We start from the raw sequence: 19,049 nt of genomic DNA, 5'->3' as shown, positions 1-19,049 counted from the left end.
TGCCTACATAAGAGCACACAGCTGGAATGACTTTAGTCCCCACAGCACTGCTAAGAGGCCTCTTTATGGGTTTGGATTAGAAGGAGAAGTGCCTTTAGCCAGGCACAGCAGGACAGGTTGGAGAGGTGCAACTCCAAACCCATAGAGCTGAACAGCTCCTACAGCTCCTCAGTGAGTTAGCACAGGACACACAGATCTGATAACTTTTGGATCACACTATTACTGCCTGACACTGACAGATTTGTCAGGGTGCACCAACTATTTTCCATCTTTAGGAAGACTGGCAGTTTTAAATTAATGGTTTGGATATATCAGCAATAATCCATTTATCACCCATGCCTTCTACATCACAAGAGACAGAAGCTACTGACAGAAGAGGGACATGCTGGCGACACGCAGGCACCTTGACGGCTCGTGAACACCTTGACGTTCCTCTGCAATGGCAATACTGCACACACGTCAGTGTTTATTTATTTATGGAGACTTCAGTTCCCTGCCAACTGCCCCAGTACTCTGAGTATGTACTGGAAAAGAAAAGAACGACGAAGAAACCCTTACACAGGCGGTCCCTCTGGATGCAGCCCCTGATGCATGGGGCTGAAGCCCACACACAAACCCTGGACGAGGGCACTGGGCTCTCTCTGCTGCTCAGGGCTCACCCCAGGAGAGGGCAGGCTCGGCCCTCTTCCACCTTGCTGGCCATGGCAATTAAAGTTCACTCCAAATGAAATTTCTCAGCCTAAAATGAACAGCCACATGGGCACTGCCATTCACTAAGGATTTAATTACCCCTGGACACAAAATCCTCATCTGATAAATATGGCCAGATCAGTGAACTGGAAGCAACATGCCCGACTTTCCTCTGGCTTTGTGAGTATCGGTGACCCCGTGACTTTTTATTAAGCCATATGATCACACACTGCAGGCATACATGTGAAAGAATGCCCAGGGAGGGATGTGGCTTGTGGCACCTGAAACCCCTCACTGGTCATTTACAAACCATAAAGAAAAGCTGACAAATTCCTAAAGCTCAGAATTTTTTTTTTTGTTAGGGGCTTAAGGTTTTTGTGGATATAACCCACCACCAGACTGATGCCAGACATTTTTTTTTGTGCATGTTATTATAGATGTGAACAATGGCTTGGATTTATCCAGAGATAAGGACTAAAATTATTCAGTCTGTGCAGTGTTAATGAATAAATGCTATTCCTGAACTATCACAAAATTCCAAGCCATGAGTTTTGCTTACCATGATCATGTTTAAACTGTTATTTATAGGCAGAAAAGAATTGTATTTTTTAAACCCTTTTCTGAATAAGTTTTCTATCTCAAAGTTTTCATTTTTTCACTGTAAACCATTCACAAGGCTTTTATCAATTGTTACGCTCCTAAAACTCCCCAGTTGTATCCTATCAAAGGTGGAGAAATGATATATAGCTTCTCACTGTATAAATACTATAAACAATATGTAGTGAAAAAACAGTTATTAAATGGATCTAGTTCAGCTGCTCCCAAGCCAGTCATCAGGGAAAAAAATCATATTTTCCAAATATGTTTTTAAACTGGGGGGGGGGGGGGTCCCCTCACCTCTTTTTAATATATTACCACATGGCAGGATGATTCATCCATTTCTGGTCCAGAAATTCCTAGATTTAATTCTTACACCTGGAATGATGCTCAGGAGCTAGATCGTCATACCTGCACAGTAGGGACATCCTGACCCAGTCATCTCTTGCATACCCTATGGAAGATACCTAAAAAAGTAACTACCTTACTTGAGAGGGGCTCCAGGTAATTTTTATCCCTACTTTGCCATCAGCTGTTGACCAACAGGATGTGGGGAAGACCAGAAGACCAGTGCCTTAGCGCACAGGAGATACCTGGGCACACGAGGGACTGTCCCCTACCAACAGCTCAGCCCCATGGCAGGGGAGCGGGAAGGTGAAGGCAGGGAGGATCCTGACTCACGGTCAAGAGCATAAGGGTGACCAAGGTGGGTCCTACTATGGAGGACAGGCTTACAGCCTCCAATTCTGGCTGTGTTTGCCAAGAGCAAAGGGTAATTATCTTACACAAGCTGTTTAGTCTCCTACTTATCTATAGTGTACTATACCGGCCCTATCTTTTGATTCCTTGGGAGGTTTCTCTTCATCAGCAGGGCTTTCAGCCAGTTTCTTCAAAGCCTGTTTTCTAAAACATTACAAATGTGCTTCACAACAGTTCAAAGACCATGCCCTTTGCTTTCAGCTGGTCGATATCATCCTATAGCTTCAAACTATGCATTGAATAATTTCACACAGGAATTTCTACATTGAATACTCTATTCAGTAAAGTGCATGTTTTAAGTTCTGAAGCATTAACATAAAGTAACAAAATTCACAATGATCTCTGTATCTATTACCTGGGAATGCCACAAGTTAGGAAGATCAGATCTGCCACCTTGGAGTCCATTAGTTCCCTTTAACTCCATTGCCTGCAGCTACGCCCAGAGCCCGAATCTCAGAGGAAAGAGTCAAAAACCTGCTGTAAAGAGATCTCATCCTGTATCTACCATCTAGAAACTGGTCTGAGCTCTCAAGCCTGACATTTAGCATCCCAAAAGTGTGTAATATTGAAAAGCAAGTTTCGGCCTTTCCTCATTCATTCTCTCCCAAAGTGGGGAGTGCATGGGGTGGTGCAAACCAATGACGCTGATTGATGAAAGAGTTAACATCAGTGGCAATCTGGTAGAGGAAAACCAGTGGAGAGGCATAGCTTGTTATCTGGAGCAGATAACTTCAAAGCAGCCTGAACAGCAACTGATGATGAAGCAACAGTGATAAGAAACATGCTTCCTCACGTGCTTTCTCACTGCAGCAATCTGGAGGCGTTGCAGCTGAGCTTCGCACTTCTGGCAGCGTCCCTGCACATCTGTAGCATCCATTGAGAAGAAGTAAACAGCATCAGTCAGCTGGAAAGAGCGCTTTCCTTAACCTCCCTGACCCCCAGCGGCAGATTTGTCCCGAGCTCAAAAGAGAAAAAATGCTGGTGTGTATTTTCATAGCATCTTGGAGTTGTCTGCATCTGTATTCATTGTTATTTAATATGTTAGTGTGTTTTGCTTAGTGTGTTTGGCTTAATATGACCAGTTAATTTTCTGCCAACTAAAAAATAAAGTAGCATGATAAGTTCTCTGAAATTAGCTTATCTGAGGAGGAAGGACAGAAAGATTCAGAAAAAGGGGAAGCAGTGCAGGAGAATTGTTGGAGAATGTCTCTCTCCCTCCCTACCTCTGCAGATCTCTTCCTTCCTTGAACCAAACTACAGGCTCCAGCAACAAGGCAGCTAATAATAAACTCTTCAGCTGAACTCTAGGAAAGCAGTTTGGTCAAGGCTTTGCCTGCCAAGTGCTGACCAACACATGTTTCCAGCTGCCAGAAGTGACTCACTGCAAGCCATGTTTTTTACAAACCAGTCATGCTTTAGCCATCTCCCACTCGGAGCACGTTTTGCTCCAGACAAAGCCTGACGCTTCCAAATGGAGTCAAAGGCACTTGAGTCATGGTCCTCTTACCATGTCTCATGTCAACGGGGCATACAGGTACTACTCTGGTCACAATATATTAACATAACTGCTCTTACACCATGACTCCTGAAAAAAAAACCCAAAACCCACTGCTGCTTTTATCACTGCTCAGTCCAGCAGGCTGTACATGAACAGTGCTAAGATTTCTACAGTGTCAGCCAGCAGACAGGACAAGACTTCTTCAAAAAATACCTTTTATCAAGGGTTTGTATAACAAAACTTGGTTCTTGCCTTGGGCTTCCCCCATACTGCCTTCTCTTACCAGTGAGGACACAGGGCCTAGAGGGGACACCAGCTGGGACAGCAGGGATAACATTTCCTACTGGTCAGACAGGAGCTCGAACTACTCGGCTGCATTTCAGCACCAAGAGCAACCTCTGGTGCTTCACTGGAAATGCTGACCCAGCTGGCCAGTGAATTTGGAGTTTTTAAAAGATGTGCATGTCACCTTCCTGAATGGACAAGCCTGGTGCCAGGTGAAGCAGCCAGCGCTGCTGAAGGCACGTGGCTTCTACTCCCTCCAGAGGTTGCTCAGAAGCTGCCTGGAAATGCAGCAGGGACTGTAGAAATGGGAACTTACCGAGCTGGGTTTTCTGAGGGAGGGGAAATAACCCCTTTAGGGGTCACAAAAGCATAAGCACTTGCAGGCAAACAGCACGCGTGCTGGTGCAGGCATGTATGGAAACCAGGTCAGCCTAGCTCCACTCTGTGCTGCCCCATGATGCTGGGAAAGATGAGGAAGGGGGTATGGGAGGAAGTTTGGGCTCAAAAATAGTGTAGACAAAGAAGGCTTCTTGGATCAGGACACTACTGAATTACACAACTCACCAGTGCCAATGATATGGCTTCATGACCCCATTCTCCCTTTAGTCGAGGCTCTTCTTTTGTGCTGTAGACATCTGGGACACCTCCCTGACCACAGTGATGTTGTTTTCATGAAGAAGAAGGGGGTTATGGTTGTTTCCTAAGGGTGGAACTACCCTGTCTCCTCCTTTTGTGGTGAAATCTCCTCTTCCTGCCACTGCAAGACTGCTGGCCCTCTCCTCCCTCCCCACTGCCCCACCAAGCACAACAGCACAAGCATTTCTGGAAATGCTCAGACAAACCTTGCATTTCTAAGGGGAGAAATAACTCACATTGGTAGCACCACATTACCCAGGAGAAAGAAAGAAATGAAAGCAAGTTAACATGCAAAAATACCATCATGTCACAACAGTTCACTTACTATTGGGGTAGTAAGGATAGTGGGGTACCCGCTCCTTGCTAAAATCTTTTGCGGTTCATTGCAAAAGCATGCTGACCAGGGATAGCTAGGTAGTGGGCAACACAGAGGGAAGCTCTTTTTATAGGTGTTAATGAATCCCAATATTTTTTGCTCAGCTGGAGGTGACAGAAATGAACAGTTAACATTTCTTCCCATTTCTGAAGATTGTTTTTCTTTTTTGCTATTCCAGGGCCTAATCCACACACACACACACACACACACACACACACGAGTAGGAAAAACCCCTTTGTGCAGCCTTATGGCAGGACTTTCCAAGCCACAGATGCTGGCTCTGTGGTTGGCTGACCTATCCAAAATAAAGCTCAACAGCAGGGAGCGGTGGAGCAGTTCAGGGGGTAGAAGAGGTCATGCGAATGTGATCCCCATCTCCTGAACGCCCCATCTCCTTATGCTGGCTCCCCCTGCTCCTTTTGGGATGGAGCGAATTGTTGACTTATTTTTTATTTTCAGCCTGCCTTTCCTATCCGTTTGCCAAGTGGGGTTGTTGAAAGTGATTCTTGTTGCAGCCACTCTCCCAGGATAGAAAAAATAAGGTGAACTTTTATCCTGATGGCTTACAGTTGAAAAGGCAGCTAGCAGCTTGGATGTTGAGCCCCTTTGGCTGCTCCAAAACAGAGCTGGCCCTGTGGGAGTTCAGAGGCCACTGTGTCACCTCCCTGTGGCCGAAGGGACGGGAGTCAGCCTGCCCCAGGTGAAGCTATCGGCTGCAGAGACTGAAATGTTTCCCCAAGGGAAAGGCAGCACAAGAGCCTTGAAAAGAGGAGCCTTGAAGGCTGCTGACCCATGCGCAGAGATGCGTAGCACTGCCTTCTTCACACAAGAAGGCCATTTTCAGTGAATAAACATCAAAAAAAGGAAAGAAAGTGGAAAAAGGAAAGAAAGTGACTGACCTCGTTTTAATAATTTTTGACATCAGAATGCATTCATACCATATACTTTTACTTCTTTTTTGAGAGGAGTGCACAGCATATGTCCTGGCTTAGCTGGCAGTACAACTGCTGTGAGTCTACAGGAGGTCGTACGCCACCACTCGGGAACACCTACAAACCCTGCTGCACATTGGCCTGTGGGCCGAAGGAAAGCCCAGCTGGGTAGAGGACATATAAGAAGTATGAACCTCTTTTTTACAGCCAGCACATTAATTTCTGTTCAGGTGTGGGCTTCATTTTCATAATGCTAATGATCAAATAATGAAACCAACCACTTCTTGTTTCTGATCAGGGCTATTTCTGAAGTGTTGTGAGTGCCAAGAAAATAAACCAAGTCTAAAAATCACACTTTCCTCTAGGCAGATATTACACTGAAGTGGATAATGGGACTGTACCTGTGTGTTTGGATGCTGCCAGCAAGGAAGGTTTTCATAGCAAGTGTTTGACTTCACTTACCCTAAGCGCTATGCAACAGTGAGCTGAAAGACCTGCTGCCACTTACCAAACCTCTTGTAGCCGAAGGACTGCACCTCCTCCTCCTCTGCAAAATCGTCTGGAGAAAGAAAGAAAGAAAGACAGAGCAACAGAGCGTTACTACTACCACTGGAAAAAGATGAGAAGAGGTTTTTACAGGTGCATGTTCATAAATTAATGTACTTGAACATTTCATAGATTTGCAAGGCATGTTACTGATCTTCTCCTCCATTGCTCATATCTCACCTCTGTCCCCAGGTAGAAAAGGCATTTCAGAGCCTTTCCCCCAACCAGTATCCCCAGCAGAAATCCAGACTACGAATGCTTTATCACCTGGCAGCTATCCCTAGGCCTGCTTGGCCACCTAAGTATAGACCAGAGCAGACACGTCCCTTCATCATGATAACGGCCACAATTGTGCCCAGACCATGGCACTTGCTCCAGCCCACTGCCTGTGCCATCCACGCAGTCGGGCTGAGGTTATACATGCACCAGCTGGGCTGTTTGCACAAAGTGCTATGCATAGCTATGCCAAGTAACGAGAAAGGAGTCAGAAAGGATGGCTGTCCGTCCATCCACCACCTCCCACAAGTACTAGCTTGTCCTCAAGAGGCAAGATCCAATAAAAAAATGGGAAATAGAACTGACAAACTCAAACAGATGAGAAAAATAAAAACCATTTAAGCCCTTTTGTTCTCATCTTCACCAGCTAGCCAGCAGTAAAATGCTAATAATCAGAATTTTATTTTGTCAGAAGCTTAATTTCTCTCTACTTCCTTCCAGCAGCAATGGAAAAGGCTGGCATCAGCAGAAGAAATACACCCATGACTTCTTTAAAAAAAAAAAAGAATATGTTTGTGTTCGTGTGCTCATCCTCCTACCAACACAAACCCTCTTTCTGCTGAGTCAGGAAGGCAAGAACCCTGCCTTATCACCAGCACCAGGCTTTGCACCAGGCGACTGCCAGGGAGGGCAGCACAGCCCAGGCTGCTCATCTCCCGCTTCCCTGTTTCCCAGGGGGGAGCACAGTAGACCCATTCCCCCTCCCACAAGCACCATTTCACGTGGGGGGAAGACTCCGCAGGGCTGTCTTTAAACAGGACCTAGGACACGGCTTCCCAAGCAGTGGCTGGTGGTTCACAGCCCACCGCTGTGCTGGGGAACCACATTGCCTTTGCCGCATTTCCAAGCAGAAGCGCGCAGGCAAGCCTGCTTCCACGCTGTGAACACCACTGCCGGGGACTGACGGCAATCCCTGCTCTCCAAAACCTGGGTAATCCTGGGCTTTCGTGTGCATTGCAGTGCCGGGGAGGCAGACTCAGCACCCCGGGGAGCTTCAGCTCCTGCTCGCCACCTTGTGCCACCCTTCCAGCATGGGATGCTGAGGAAGCTCACTCATTTGCAACCTCTCCATCCAGACCTTTCCCCGACACAAGGGGAGAAGGAAACAGAAGCTCAAAGGCCAGTCAAGGGATTCGCCAGAAGGGAACATTTAATGAGCGGCAGTGGAAAAGCAAGCTCAAACAGATGTGATGGAGCGAGAGGTCTGTGCTCAGTTAGACCTTTGCTGTCCAGAAACTTACTGCACATGAACAGGCTTCTCTGCATCATGAGACTGGGCTAACTGGTGCCACAGCTAACTCAGGCCACAACAGAGCTTTTTGGGGATGAATTCAAAGGTGAATTAAAGAGACGGTCCTCATCCAGGCTCAACAAAGTATAAATCATTTGTGTGTATGACCAGCAACAAATCTGACCTGCACCTCCTTCTGACCTGCAAGGTGCCCTGCACTGAAGTCTGAGGGAGACATTGCCTGAAGCAGCAAAGGAGTCTCTGAAATGCATCATTCTGCAGAACTTCACCCTTTACTCAGATAGCACTTTTGAGAAAAACAGCTCAGAACTCATGTTCTTCTCCAGATAACACAAAGTTTGCTCACTGCCAGAGGCACTCCTGTCCATATCTTAAGCTAGACCCCCCAGTTTAAAGGTGCATATAAAGAAATGGAAGAACCAGTGGACACTCCTTAGGCAAAACAAACACATCCTGGTTTTGAAGGCAGAAAGAAACCTTTAAAAAAACAAACCCATCGAACCCCCACAATTGTACCAAATGTTATCTGAAGACAAGGTCACCCAACAAAACATGACAAATACTAATAAACCATAAACTGTCAACAACGAAGCTTCTCATCTCAGCAGTGAACTACTCAGGAAAAATCTTCCCTCTTGCACAAAAGATAAAGCACTGCACAAAAAAAGGTATCAGCTCCAGAGCCCTTAGCTTCCTGCCCTCTCCTGCTATCGGGGCTGTAACACAATCGCCTCCTTTGTTTCTCAGCAGTGTAACCTGGCTTATCCAATCCATATCTGATGTATGCAGCCAGGCCATGTTTAAATCTTGCGGCTTCATCCTACACCACATCTCCAAGACCTTCCTCCCGGGCTGCTAGCCTCTTCCCTAGTCGTTTAGTTTTTCACACTTAGCCCAATGGCATTGCCCCCGGCCATGCATTTATAATATTTTTGTTTCTTTGGACATTTTTATATTTGCAATATATATACATGTTTTTTATATATATATTGCATATATTTATATACACACTTATATATTTTAAAAATATATATATACTTTTTAATATTTGCAACACTGCATGCTGTGCTTGCTAGGGATGATTATCTTTTTTTAAGCTTTGAATACTTTATAATTATTCATTAATCTCCTAATTTTGAAGAGCGCTTGTGGCATTTGAAACAAAGAAGTGGAGATGGGCAAGGACAGTTTTGTCTACTGGTGACCTGGCTCCCTGCTCATTAAAATCTAAAACATCAGATAAACCTTTTTTTAATCCCTATGAGTTGTTCTAGCAACAGACAGCAATGTATTTTAGGGGAAGTCTATTTAAATTATTTAACAGACTAAGCTCAGCAGCCTTTCAGTCACAACTGCCACTTAGGTACTTTGCTCGAAGCATGTGCAAATATAATACTTTACAATATTAACTGTAATGTAACAAGTTTAAGGAAAATAAAGATGGGAAGAGGAAATGAATAAAATAAGATTAGACTAAATGTTCAGAAATGAACAGCATTGCATCCTTTGGAAAAAGAGACTAGGATGGGTTGAAAGTCCTACTTCAAAAGAAATCTGTCTTTGAAATATTAAAAATGAAGTTGACAAACAAGCCTATAAATTTAAGTCCCGAGGCAAAGCCATGTGTCCCAGCCTGCTCCTCCTATGCCTTTGGGGCAGTATTGTGCTCACTGGAGGCAGCAGAAACTTGGCCCTCAGCTCCCTGTTCCAGTGCTGAAAATATTAAAGTTTTGTCACAAGTTTTAAAAGAATCTCAAAGCTTCATGATACCTTTGAATCAGGGAAATACAAGAGAACCTAAGTTTTCTTTGAAAAGGGAACAGCTTTTCTAGGGAAAACTACAAAAATGTGATCTGTGGTGAATTACAGAGGTTAAGAAAATACACACCAAGTAGGAAAGCAAATAGTAAGAAAACCTCCAGCATGTTTTTATGCCTTATGCTTTTAAAGGCAGTATCAGAAATTGGAGTGGAAGAAATTAATGAGTTTTGAGCACCAGTGGCTGGTATTGCAGAAGGAAATGTTGTGTTTTTACACCAGTGGTGTCCATACACTTGAACGGGGCTGCAGCTGGGGTAAGAGGGTTTTGTCTGACATGGTGAAAGCCATAAGTTAGAAATATTTTTCTTCAGTTTAAATACAACCCTTCTCAGTTACAAAGAGGACTGGAATGAATGCAATATTTCTGTTACATACATATACATATATATACAGGCAAAGCTTATTTTCGTGGGTGAAAAATATGAAGGGCAGACTCCTCCTTGAAGCAGACAATAAAGCGGAATCCGTTGTTATGTCCCAGAGGCTGGAAGAATTAAATCTTTAGTGCTGGGAAGACCAGCCATAATTTAGTTATAAGCTGCTCTACCGAGCTCTCAGCTGTGAGCCAAAAGATAGGGAACCCAGAATAAGAAAGATGAAGAAACACGAAAAGCTGGTTAATATGTGATTTCTTACTCCACTGACTTCTACTGAGCTCTGGCAGTAGGAAGGTCCATGAAAAGGTGAACTTTGGGCAGAACAGAAACACATGTGAGCAACCAATTGTATTTAACCATGTAGGGGAAGGACCACCTGAGATCTCCTGTTACATCAGGTTTACAAGAGTCTCCTTGAAGGCTACAGCAGATTGTCATTACAGCAAGCTGCTAAAAATGAGTGGCTCACTGTAGCTGAACAGCAGTACATCAAATATTTTAGGGAGTCAGTACAAAGCAAGAGCTCTGGTACAAAAAAAAAAAAGCTTTGAGATATTTTGGCAATATCCACCCCCCACCATGTACCAATGCCAAATTATGCTTGCCCTCCAGTTATAAATTGTTACTGCAACACCTCTAATAAATACAGTTGTAGAGTTAAATAAGTTACAGTACAATGCTTCAAGGGAGTGGAAATTATAAAAAGGCAGTTCAGCTGGGGATTAACACAGCGAACAGAGGGAATTCATTTAATCTAAAACAAATCAGACTCTCATTTGATTAATTTGCTAGAGGCAAAGCAAAAATCTGTGGAGTAGAACTGTATAATTTCTAGTTCTTGTTCTTAAATCTTAAATAAATTAATCATGGACCACTTACAAGTCACTCTGAGGTCAAGTAAGAAAGAGCTGGCCTGGAGCCAAAAAGGATGCCAAATCTGCCCCAGGACTATATAGGGCCTATAACCACTGCACCACTTGGTCCCTTTGCTGGAACAGCACCAGATCTAAGGAGCCTTTGGTGCAAGGTGATTTTAGGGAAATTGTTTCCATATTATCCCCTTCCTTTTGTGGGTGTCGTTGTTGGCATACGGAAGGTGTTAGAGAATACTACCGATGTACATGTCCAGCTGTCACCTTTTAACAGTACACCCTGCTCAGCCATTTAAACATAATTCACTAATGAAGCAAACTATATCTCAGAACCATTAGAGATGCTGGGTCGTATAGTGGCTGCAGACACATTGGTATCCAATCATTACTAGAACTTTTGTGTGCTGTAAACATGGGCTCAAAGTCTTTGTTTAAAGACTTTGTTTGAAGTCTTGAATTAAGAAAAGACACCAATATTCTACACTGCATTTCAAAATCTGGGGAAATCTATTTCAGGAGAGAATGAGGCATCTGGGCTGAATATCATCATGCCGAGTTTCAACTCAGATTTTAGAAGCTACTTTATAATCCCCCTGAAAACTGGATTTACAGTACATTAGACCTTACCCCTAAGTACCTCACTGGGAACTCAGGACTATAAGACTAATTTGTAGTAACAATGACATCAAGTGTAAGAGTTTCCTTTAAAATAAATCTCTCTCTCAAAGAGCTTTAATAGTTAGGTCCCTGCCTTTCCCACTGACTTAATGGGAACAATATAGTTACATCCCAGTGCAACTCTGTAAAATTCATTTTAACATTATCAAGAACAGATTTTTTTTGTACCCTTTGGAAAGACACTGTGCCCATTAGTTGAAAATGATGATATTCCTCTCTTTAATCCATAAACCAGCGTGGATGCAAAACTCTGCTCAGAAGTGTGTAACAAGTGCATCTCCTCCATGAGGGACTGCTTGCAGTGTCAAAAAGCTACTTCTGCCTGCTCTCTCCAGCTCAGCCCTCTCACGGAAAGGCAAAACTTGTCCACTTGTGAGGTTTCTGTAATATTAACAACTGTTCAGACAGACGAGAACAGTGAACACCAATATGTTTCTCATATCACATTTCAAAAGCTTTTTGAGCCGCCACCAGATTTATATGCATTTCTGGTCACTATTAACTGGGTCTACATTCAAAGTGCTGACCTAGAGGTGAAACGGAGCCAGCAGAAGCACAGCAAGCAGCTGTGGCCTTCAGATGTTGATGACTTCATCAGTCTAATTGGTTTCCACTGGTTTTCATAGCTTTTATTCTGGACAGTCTCCTGCTTGTGCTAACAGGCTGCTCATTCCCCTCTCTCTTCACAGATGCTTCATTTCACTTGCCCTCTTCTGTGTTTCTCTGGTACTTTTTCCTTATAGCCCCTTTTCATATTCAAGTCTTTCTCTCTGCTTCTATTTTGATATGCCGTCCCTCAAAAAAACCTACCCCACACTTAAAACCCTTCCCTATTGACGAGCTCCCAAGCTGACAATGTTACTGTTGTTGGCTGTGTGTGTTATGCCCATGTTTTCCACCCCGTCCATTGTCCGACCTCTCATGCAGTAAGCTCCTTCGGACGGGATTACCCGGATTCTTCATTTGCAGAGTACCTCATCTTTAGGGGAGTTGTGGCAGAGGTTCAGCTGAGGCAGTCCTAGAAGAGGGCCCCATCCTTTGGGATGTCGTTTGAGCCTGGATTCTGACAATGCGACTGAGGCTTTTCCCCACCTCTGTCCTTCAGGCTGCTGATCTGGGAATTTATCGGCTTTCAGTATCACAAGAAAGCAAGAGGCAAGGTCCCAGACCAGAGATCCTCTCCTGACACATAACCTAAGACTCAGGTTGTGTCTCTCATCACCTAACACATGCATAAAACAAACAAAACAAAGAATCATGGCAAATGGGTGCATTTTAATATTCTGGTCTCAATCTACTCCCCCACTGCTATGCCCAAAAAATGTGAACACTCACACTAAGAATGCAAAGAAAAGACAGATGATTAAGAAGTTCAGAGGCATAAGAATGATGGCTCTAGTTTTGCTTTTTAGGCACAAAATGAAGACAGTAAATAGCGGTGTTTCTTGGACAAAACTTGTTAGCCCATAAGTGCTGCAGAGCATTGCTACAGTACCGGGGTCTGGACCAGCTGCATGGTGTGGAGGGGTTGACCTTACAAGTTAAAAGTTTAAATCGTATCGTATTTCAGTGTAATGATTTAAAAGCAAACAGATCTGTTCTCATTAGTGCACTGAAAAATTGTGCCTCCCTGTCTGTATGTTAGAGGAGGCAATTAACAGCACCATTAAAATGGCATATACATTCCTAACAACATATCTCTCTTACCTCCTATAACTCATCCACTTTGCTCCCCAGTGATGTCCCAGTGTTCACTTCAAATTTATGCACCGAAAGGCATTGCAGTTTTAGGTGGAAGCAGTCAAACTCCAAAGACAATTCATCTTAGGTAGATCCCTCACTCATACAGACCATGCTCACATTGTTAGGAGGATCAGGTTCACTTTCAGTGCCTGGTAAAAAGCGTCTTTATTTTGCTTTCCAAGGGGGAGGGCTGGAAGCGGGGAATCTCTGTTCTGACACACAGAACCTCAGGATAAGGAATGTTTTGTGAAGCTGAAGATAACTGGGCACACATCCTTCACAGCACTGAATTGCTTTCATCCTTGACATTTCTTCCAGCTCTCTTTATTTTACTCTGGTTTTGCTCTGCAAGGCCTGATCAGCTCGCTCTCTCTGCAAGATTACCCTTCCCTCCTTATCCTAGCAGGCAAAGGTGTTTGAACCTCTGGGCACAATGGTCTTTGATGTGGATCTAAGCAAACTGTTTAGCGGTTGTGACAAAAAAGGGCTCTGTTCAGCTCTCAGCTGTAGAAAAATCAGTCTAGAATAAATTTATGTTACCCAAAGTAGGAGAAGAAAGAGCCACAAGAGATTTTAAACAACCCTCTTCTTCACAGGGATGGGCTCGCTGGTGCTATTCTTAGTCTTATGTGGCTGGGAAAAGTCGAAGATTGAAAGCGAAGATGAATAATTACAATTTCTTATGAAAATACTCCTGTCATAAATAGCTTACATGCTAATTCTGCTCAATATCCACTACAGCTGTACAGTAATATTTCTATCTGTGCAATAACAGATTTCTCTTGTATTTTCACAGCTTCTAACACTCTGCTTTCCTCTATATCGTTAATAAGAATATTCTTTGACACATGCATGCATGATCATGCTTCTCATCCATATGTTTAAAATCCTCTGTGCTACCAACCAATTCAGGATACATGCTGACTGTATAGTAGCATTGCTCGGGATTTGTTCTGCGTTGTATCACACATTTATTATAACTGCTCATGCCTTTGAACTTCTGCAGTAGGGTCCTGTGACATGTCCAACACACACTACTCAGAGCTCCTGCATATGTTTCATGTTTATGTCACTATATTCATATAAGCTTTGTTATAACTGGACTAAGTAAAGGTTACTGGATCACTCCACTTCTAATCCTTGGTTTTCAGATGCTTTCTGGCTTCTGCAAAATGCTCTGGACTGGACTTTTTTTTAAATGCCCAGTTTGAAGTTTCTAGCCAGGAAAGACCTATTTGCAGATGACTGCTCATTTCATTTTGTGCACAAGGAGATTAGAGAGAGAGAGATACACTCTTCTCCAGTATTATAAAATTAGCTTTATTCCTTTATTCTTTAAAAATAGTGGTGGCATCAAAATAGTTAGAGAGAAAGATGAAACCTGTCAAGAAGGTAGAGCTCATATAAATAGATTACTTAAGAGTTTTCAAGGCAGCCAAGAAAGAGCAACTGAATTTGCATGCACACTCAGCTTTTGCAAATGGAGGCTTTACCTACAGATTACACCCAGGCTCCAAGTTAAAACATAGAAGGGATGATTTTAGCAATATGGGCTGATACGTCTGTTAAAGTGTGCACGGTATAAGGGAAACTTAAGGTAAACTGAGCTGGCATATCCCATGAAAGCTCAATGTAATCTACATATTGAAAACTCTGTGCATGAAGCACATAGAGCTGCCTTTGAGGCAAACTGGTCGACACCAAGAAAGCTGGGCATTCAGACTATACCGTTCCTGAGGCAGTGCCGGCTTCACTGATTTCAGTGGAGCACAACCAAGGATGAACCTGTCCTGTTGTTTCACTCCGTGCATCTTTTTTTTTTTTTTTTAAATGAGAGAAATTGCACAGGACAGGGTATTTGGTCACTTTCCAGTTCGCAAGCACAAGACAACAGCCATTTCAGCCTCCAGCACCATCGCTATACAAGCGGTACATAGCGAGGTGCCTGTGATGGCAGAAAGGAAGGAGGAGGAGGACCAGTGAAGAAAGAAGCAGCTAAGCTATCCTGGGTTTTGTAATGAAGAGCTCCTCTGTCATCCTGGAGCAAGAGTCCCAAAATGACCACCTTGACTTTGTCATTGCCCGGCTTTTGGCATTAGTATTAAGTTGTTATCCAAACACTATTCACATTTCAGACAAAAATACTTACCACCAGAACCACCATTGACAGTAGTGATTACAGATACAGTTTAAAGTAGTAATTACAAAATATATCACAGATATATAGGAAGAAGTTCTCAGTTTTGACAATGCTTGTCCCTGTCTTAAATTAGGGCCAATGTTTTTGAACATGTGGTGGTGCTTGACTATGATGAAGCTGTTTTCATTTGTTTCCCAGGCAACAAATATTCCTTCATACCCAAATAAATAACTACAACTTAGACGTATCATTCGATAAAGATACATCTGACCCTAAAGCAGTCAAGTCCCTTTATAAATCACATGAATTATTACTAAAAAGCATCTCACAAAGTTTGTGAGGTCAGTGTAGTTTGCTGGAAATAAAACTGCCAGGATATTAAACATAAACTTCAATTTGTTTTACTGATTTAAAACATAACACATTACTAATACCAGCAATGGAAAATATAATTTATTCCTTACAGATATTTAGTGATGTAATTATTCAGATATTCCTCCATTCTCCAGAGAGGGTAGATACAGAGACAGCTGCAATCAACAGATCATTTTGTTGTTATTGAGAAAACTGTGTAACTACACCAAGTTCGACAGTCCTACAATTCTCACCACCATCAAGTTGGAAGAGAAAATACGAAAAACCAAGTCTGTACCCAGAAAAGGAAATCACAGGGTCAAAATTTGGTTTGGCTCTCCAACTTCCATAACACTGGCAATGGCACTTGATGTGATGATTTGTTTGAAGTCTCTCTTTTCTCCTGTTATTAGCACTGTTATTTAAGGTTTCTTCTTTGCATGTTTTATTACTGATTTCCTAACTCTGTGGGGGAAAGAAATAAGATGGTTGTGATTGCTCTTAGCGAAACCGAATGGTAAGGACCAGCAACCAGAGTGAAACGTCTCTCTCTTGCTCAAGTGTGGGGCACCAACATGTGCTCCCAGCAGGAGTAACATCTTCCCTCCAAATGCCACTGCTCCACTTTGCAAAGAAGAGTGACAGAGTCAGAACGAAGCACATGCAAGTCGCAGGCCACGTCCTATACCCACTTAAAACTACAGCAAAAATGCTTGCTGGCTTCAGTGGGTTCAAAATCTGGTTCCCAGTGTCATCACAGTATGCAGCTACCCAAAAATGTTATTGCTGTTCTCGGTCCTTTGCATCCTGCCTCCCCCCAAAACTGGCGCAGTCTCAGCCCCAACAAAAATAGAGCATAAGGCTTTCAGTGATAACGGATATGGGTTTATATTACTGGATTCCCTTTGTTTTGGTTGGTTCCTGCCATTACACTTGCGCTGATAATGACAAGCTGATGACAAAACTTTTGGCTTGAGTACCCTATAAATAAAGAACTTTGTAAATACATTATTTTTAATATGTTGCACAGCCCTGTAGAGACACCATGTCACAGTCCCAGAAGTAACTTAAATAGCATGTGTGGGCTTGCAAAAATACCCCCCCCCTTCCCCCCAAAGCTTCTCCTCCCTTCAGGCAGCTACTCTGGCAAGTGAATAAATAATCACATCGTTTGGTGTCCCAGACTCTGGAAACTAAGTGTAACTATCATGATGTTTACTGGCCTCCTGGCATCTGGAATCAAACTCTGCAATCCAAGCACAGGCACACTGGTGCCCAAAAGCAATTTTCTTGTGTGTATGTTTTTTTCCTTCCCACCCTTCAAGTTTATTTTTGCCTCTGAAGAAAAACTAGATTCCAGTCTCACAAACTCCCAACTACTTCCTAAACTTTCTATAATGTCCTTTGATGTTTTCCTTGTAACTATTCCCCAGCATGTAAAGTCTCTGCCTTCTGCTGTATGGCTATCAATTTTCATAAACAGAAGGCTTTCTTGCAACCCCCCTAATACATCTTTACTAGGTTACAATGTAGCAATTTGGCAATCTGCTGCTTTATTTGATTTTAAAAGTCTATTATCTAATACCTCTCAGTCACATCTTTGTGGGACGGAGTCAACCGGTAGAAGTGGCATGTTTCACCCATTTAAAACAAAAAGAGAGGGAAGGGAAAAAAGGGAGAAAAAAGGAAAAGAAACGAAGTTTCAGCTTTAGCAGATGCAAAGCAAAGACCAAATATTTTCCAGTCGGTGGATGTTGAGGAGAAATACGCCAAATACATTTCACAAGCCAGTTAAGCCTCTACTGGCACCTAATCACTGCCAGATGTTTAGAAGCAACACCAAGAACATCGCAAAACGTTGGCAAAAAATAAACAACTAAATTAGGAAGAAATAAAAGCCTTCTCCTCGGGACGCCGGGGAGCGGGGCGGTAAAAGTTGGGTGCCGAGAGAAAACGTGCTGGGGTGAGCACGTATGACGGGGGGGGACGGGACGGGGGACGGGACGGACGGACACACGGACAGAAGGACACCCCGCTCCCCGGACCGGCACTGACCAACGTAAGCCAAACCGAAGGGGCGGCGCAGAGCCACATGCGCGGGGCCGGGGCTGCCCCGTGTGCGCCCCGGGGTCGCGGGGAGTCCCACGCTCTGCCTCTGGCGGCACCGGCTGCCCGCGTCCCGCCAGTGTTCTGCCTGCACCCGGCTTGCCCTGCCTGCAAACTGCCTGCACCGGTGCCCGGCCAGCACCCCGCTTGCACCCTACCCGCATACTTCCCTGCCCGCACCCTGCCCGAAATCTCCCCTACCTGCACCCTGCCCGCACTCTACCGATCCTGCCTGCACCCTGCCCGCCGCCTGCTGCCTTCCCGCACCCTGCCTGCACACCCATCCCGCACGGTGCCTGCCTGCACCCTGCCCGTCCCGCCCGCACGCTGCCCTGCCCGCACCCAGCCCTGCCGGTGTCCGGTGCCCGGTGCCGGCGGCACACGTGTGCGGGCGGCGGAGCGGGCGCCCCGCTCCCGTCCCTACCTTTCATCTTGGCGCCGGGGCGGGTCACATAGGACGGACGGGGCGCGGCGGGGGCTGCCGCCGGGAGCCGCGGACGGGCGGGCGGCGCTCCCCGCCTACTGCCCGGCCATGCCGGGGGCCCTGCTGCGCACCCCCTGCCGCCGCCGCCGCCCCTGCCGCCGCCGCTCCTCGGCCGCCGGCGGCACCGCGCTCTCGCCGCCAGCCCCGCGCGGCCCGGCCCGGCCCCGCGGAGCCGCGGCCCGGCCCCGCCTCCCTCCCTCCGCCCCGGGGAAGGGGCCGCGGCCGGGGCCGGGCGGCGGGGGCGGGCTCAGGGCCCCGCCGGCGGTGGGGCTGGGGGGGGCGTCGCACGCCGCCCCGCCGCGCCCCGCGGAACCGTGGGGTTCCTGAGGTGCGGGGCCGTGGGCAGGAGGGTCTGCCTGTGGGGAGCGGCCCGGGACAGGAGTCGCAGGGCACCCACCGGTGACCGGGGAGCTTGAGTGGGACGTGGTGTCGCCGGGAGGGAGAACGGTCCTCTCCCTGTCTTCCCCACGCACGTGGCAGGCACCCGGCGGTTTTTGGCTAAAGCCGTCTTTGCGAGGGTCACACCACCCTGGCTCGCTACGCCAGTGAGAGAGACATCCCAGAGCTGTGGGTGCGTATCCGTCGGCCGTGAAGAGGCTGCAGGATGTGCAAAGTTCACCCTGGTGC

The 19,049-nt window shown here is 45.4% G+C and overlaps 1 protein-coding gene across 1 annotated transcript in view; it reads right to left on the bottom strand.

Annotated features, from left to right (window-relative positions):
* COLEC12 (collectin subfamily member 12) overlaps positions 1 to 18,491 on the bottom strand; it is a 103,082-nt gene extending 84,591 nt beyond the window's left edge. Inside the window, exons 1-2 of the mRNA XM_069779123.1 lie at positions 18,363 to 18,491; positions 6,282 to 6,332 (exon numbers count right to left, since the gene is read on the bottom strand). Coding sequence (XP_069635224.1) covers positions 6,282 to 6,332; positions 18,363 to 18,369 — 58 coding nt within the window. The 5' untranslated portion in view covers positions 18,370 to 18,491. The remainder of the gene's footprint in view (positions 1 to 6,281; positions 6,333 to 18,362) is intronic.
* Between the last annotated feature and the right edge of the window lie 558 nt (positions 18,492 to 19,049).

The sequence above is a fragment of the Haliaeetus albicilla genome, chromosome 3 (genome assembly GCF_947461875.1).
Source record: "Haliaeetus albicilla chromosome 3, bHalAlb1.1, whole genome shotgun sequence".
NCBI classification, from domain to species: Eukaryota; Metazoa; Chordata; class Aves; order Accipitriformes; family Accipitridae; genus Haliaeetus; species Haliaeetus albicilla.
Note: the sequence above shows the minus strand (reverse complement) of the source record. Positions and strands in the feature narration are given on the sequence as shown.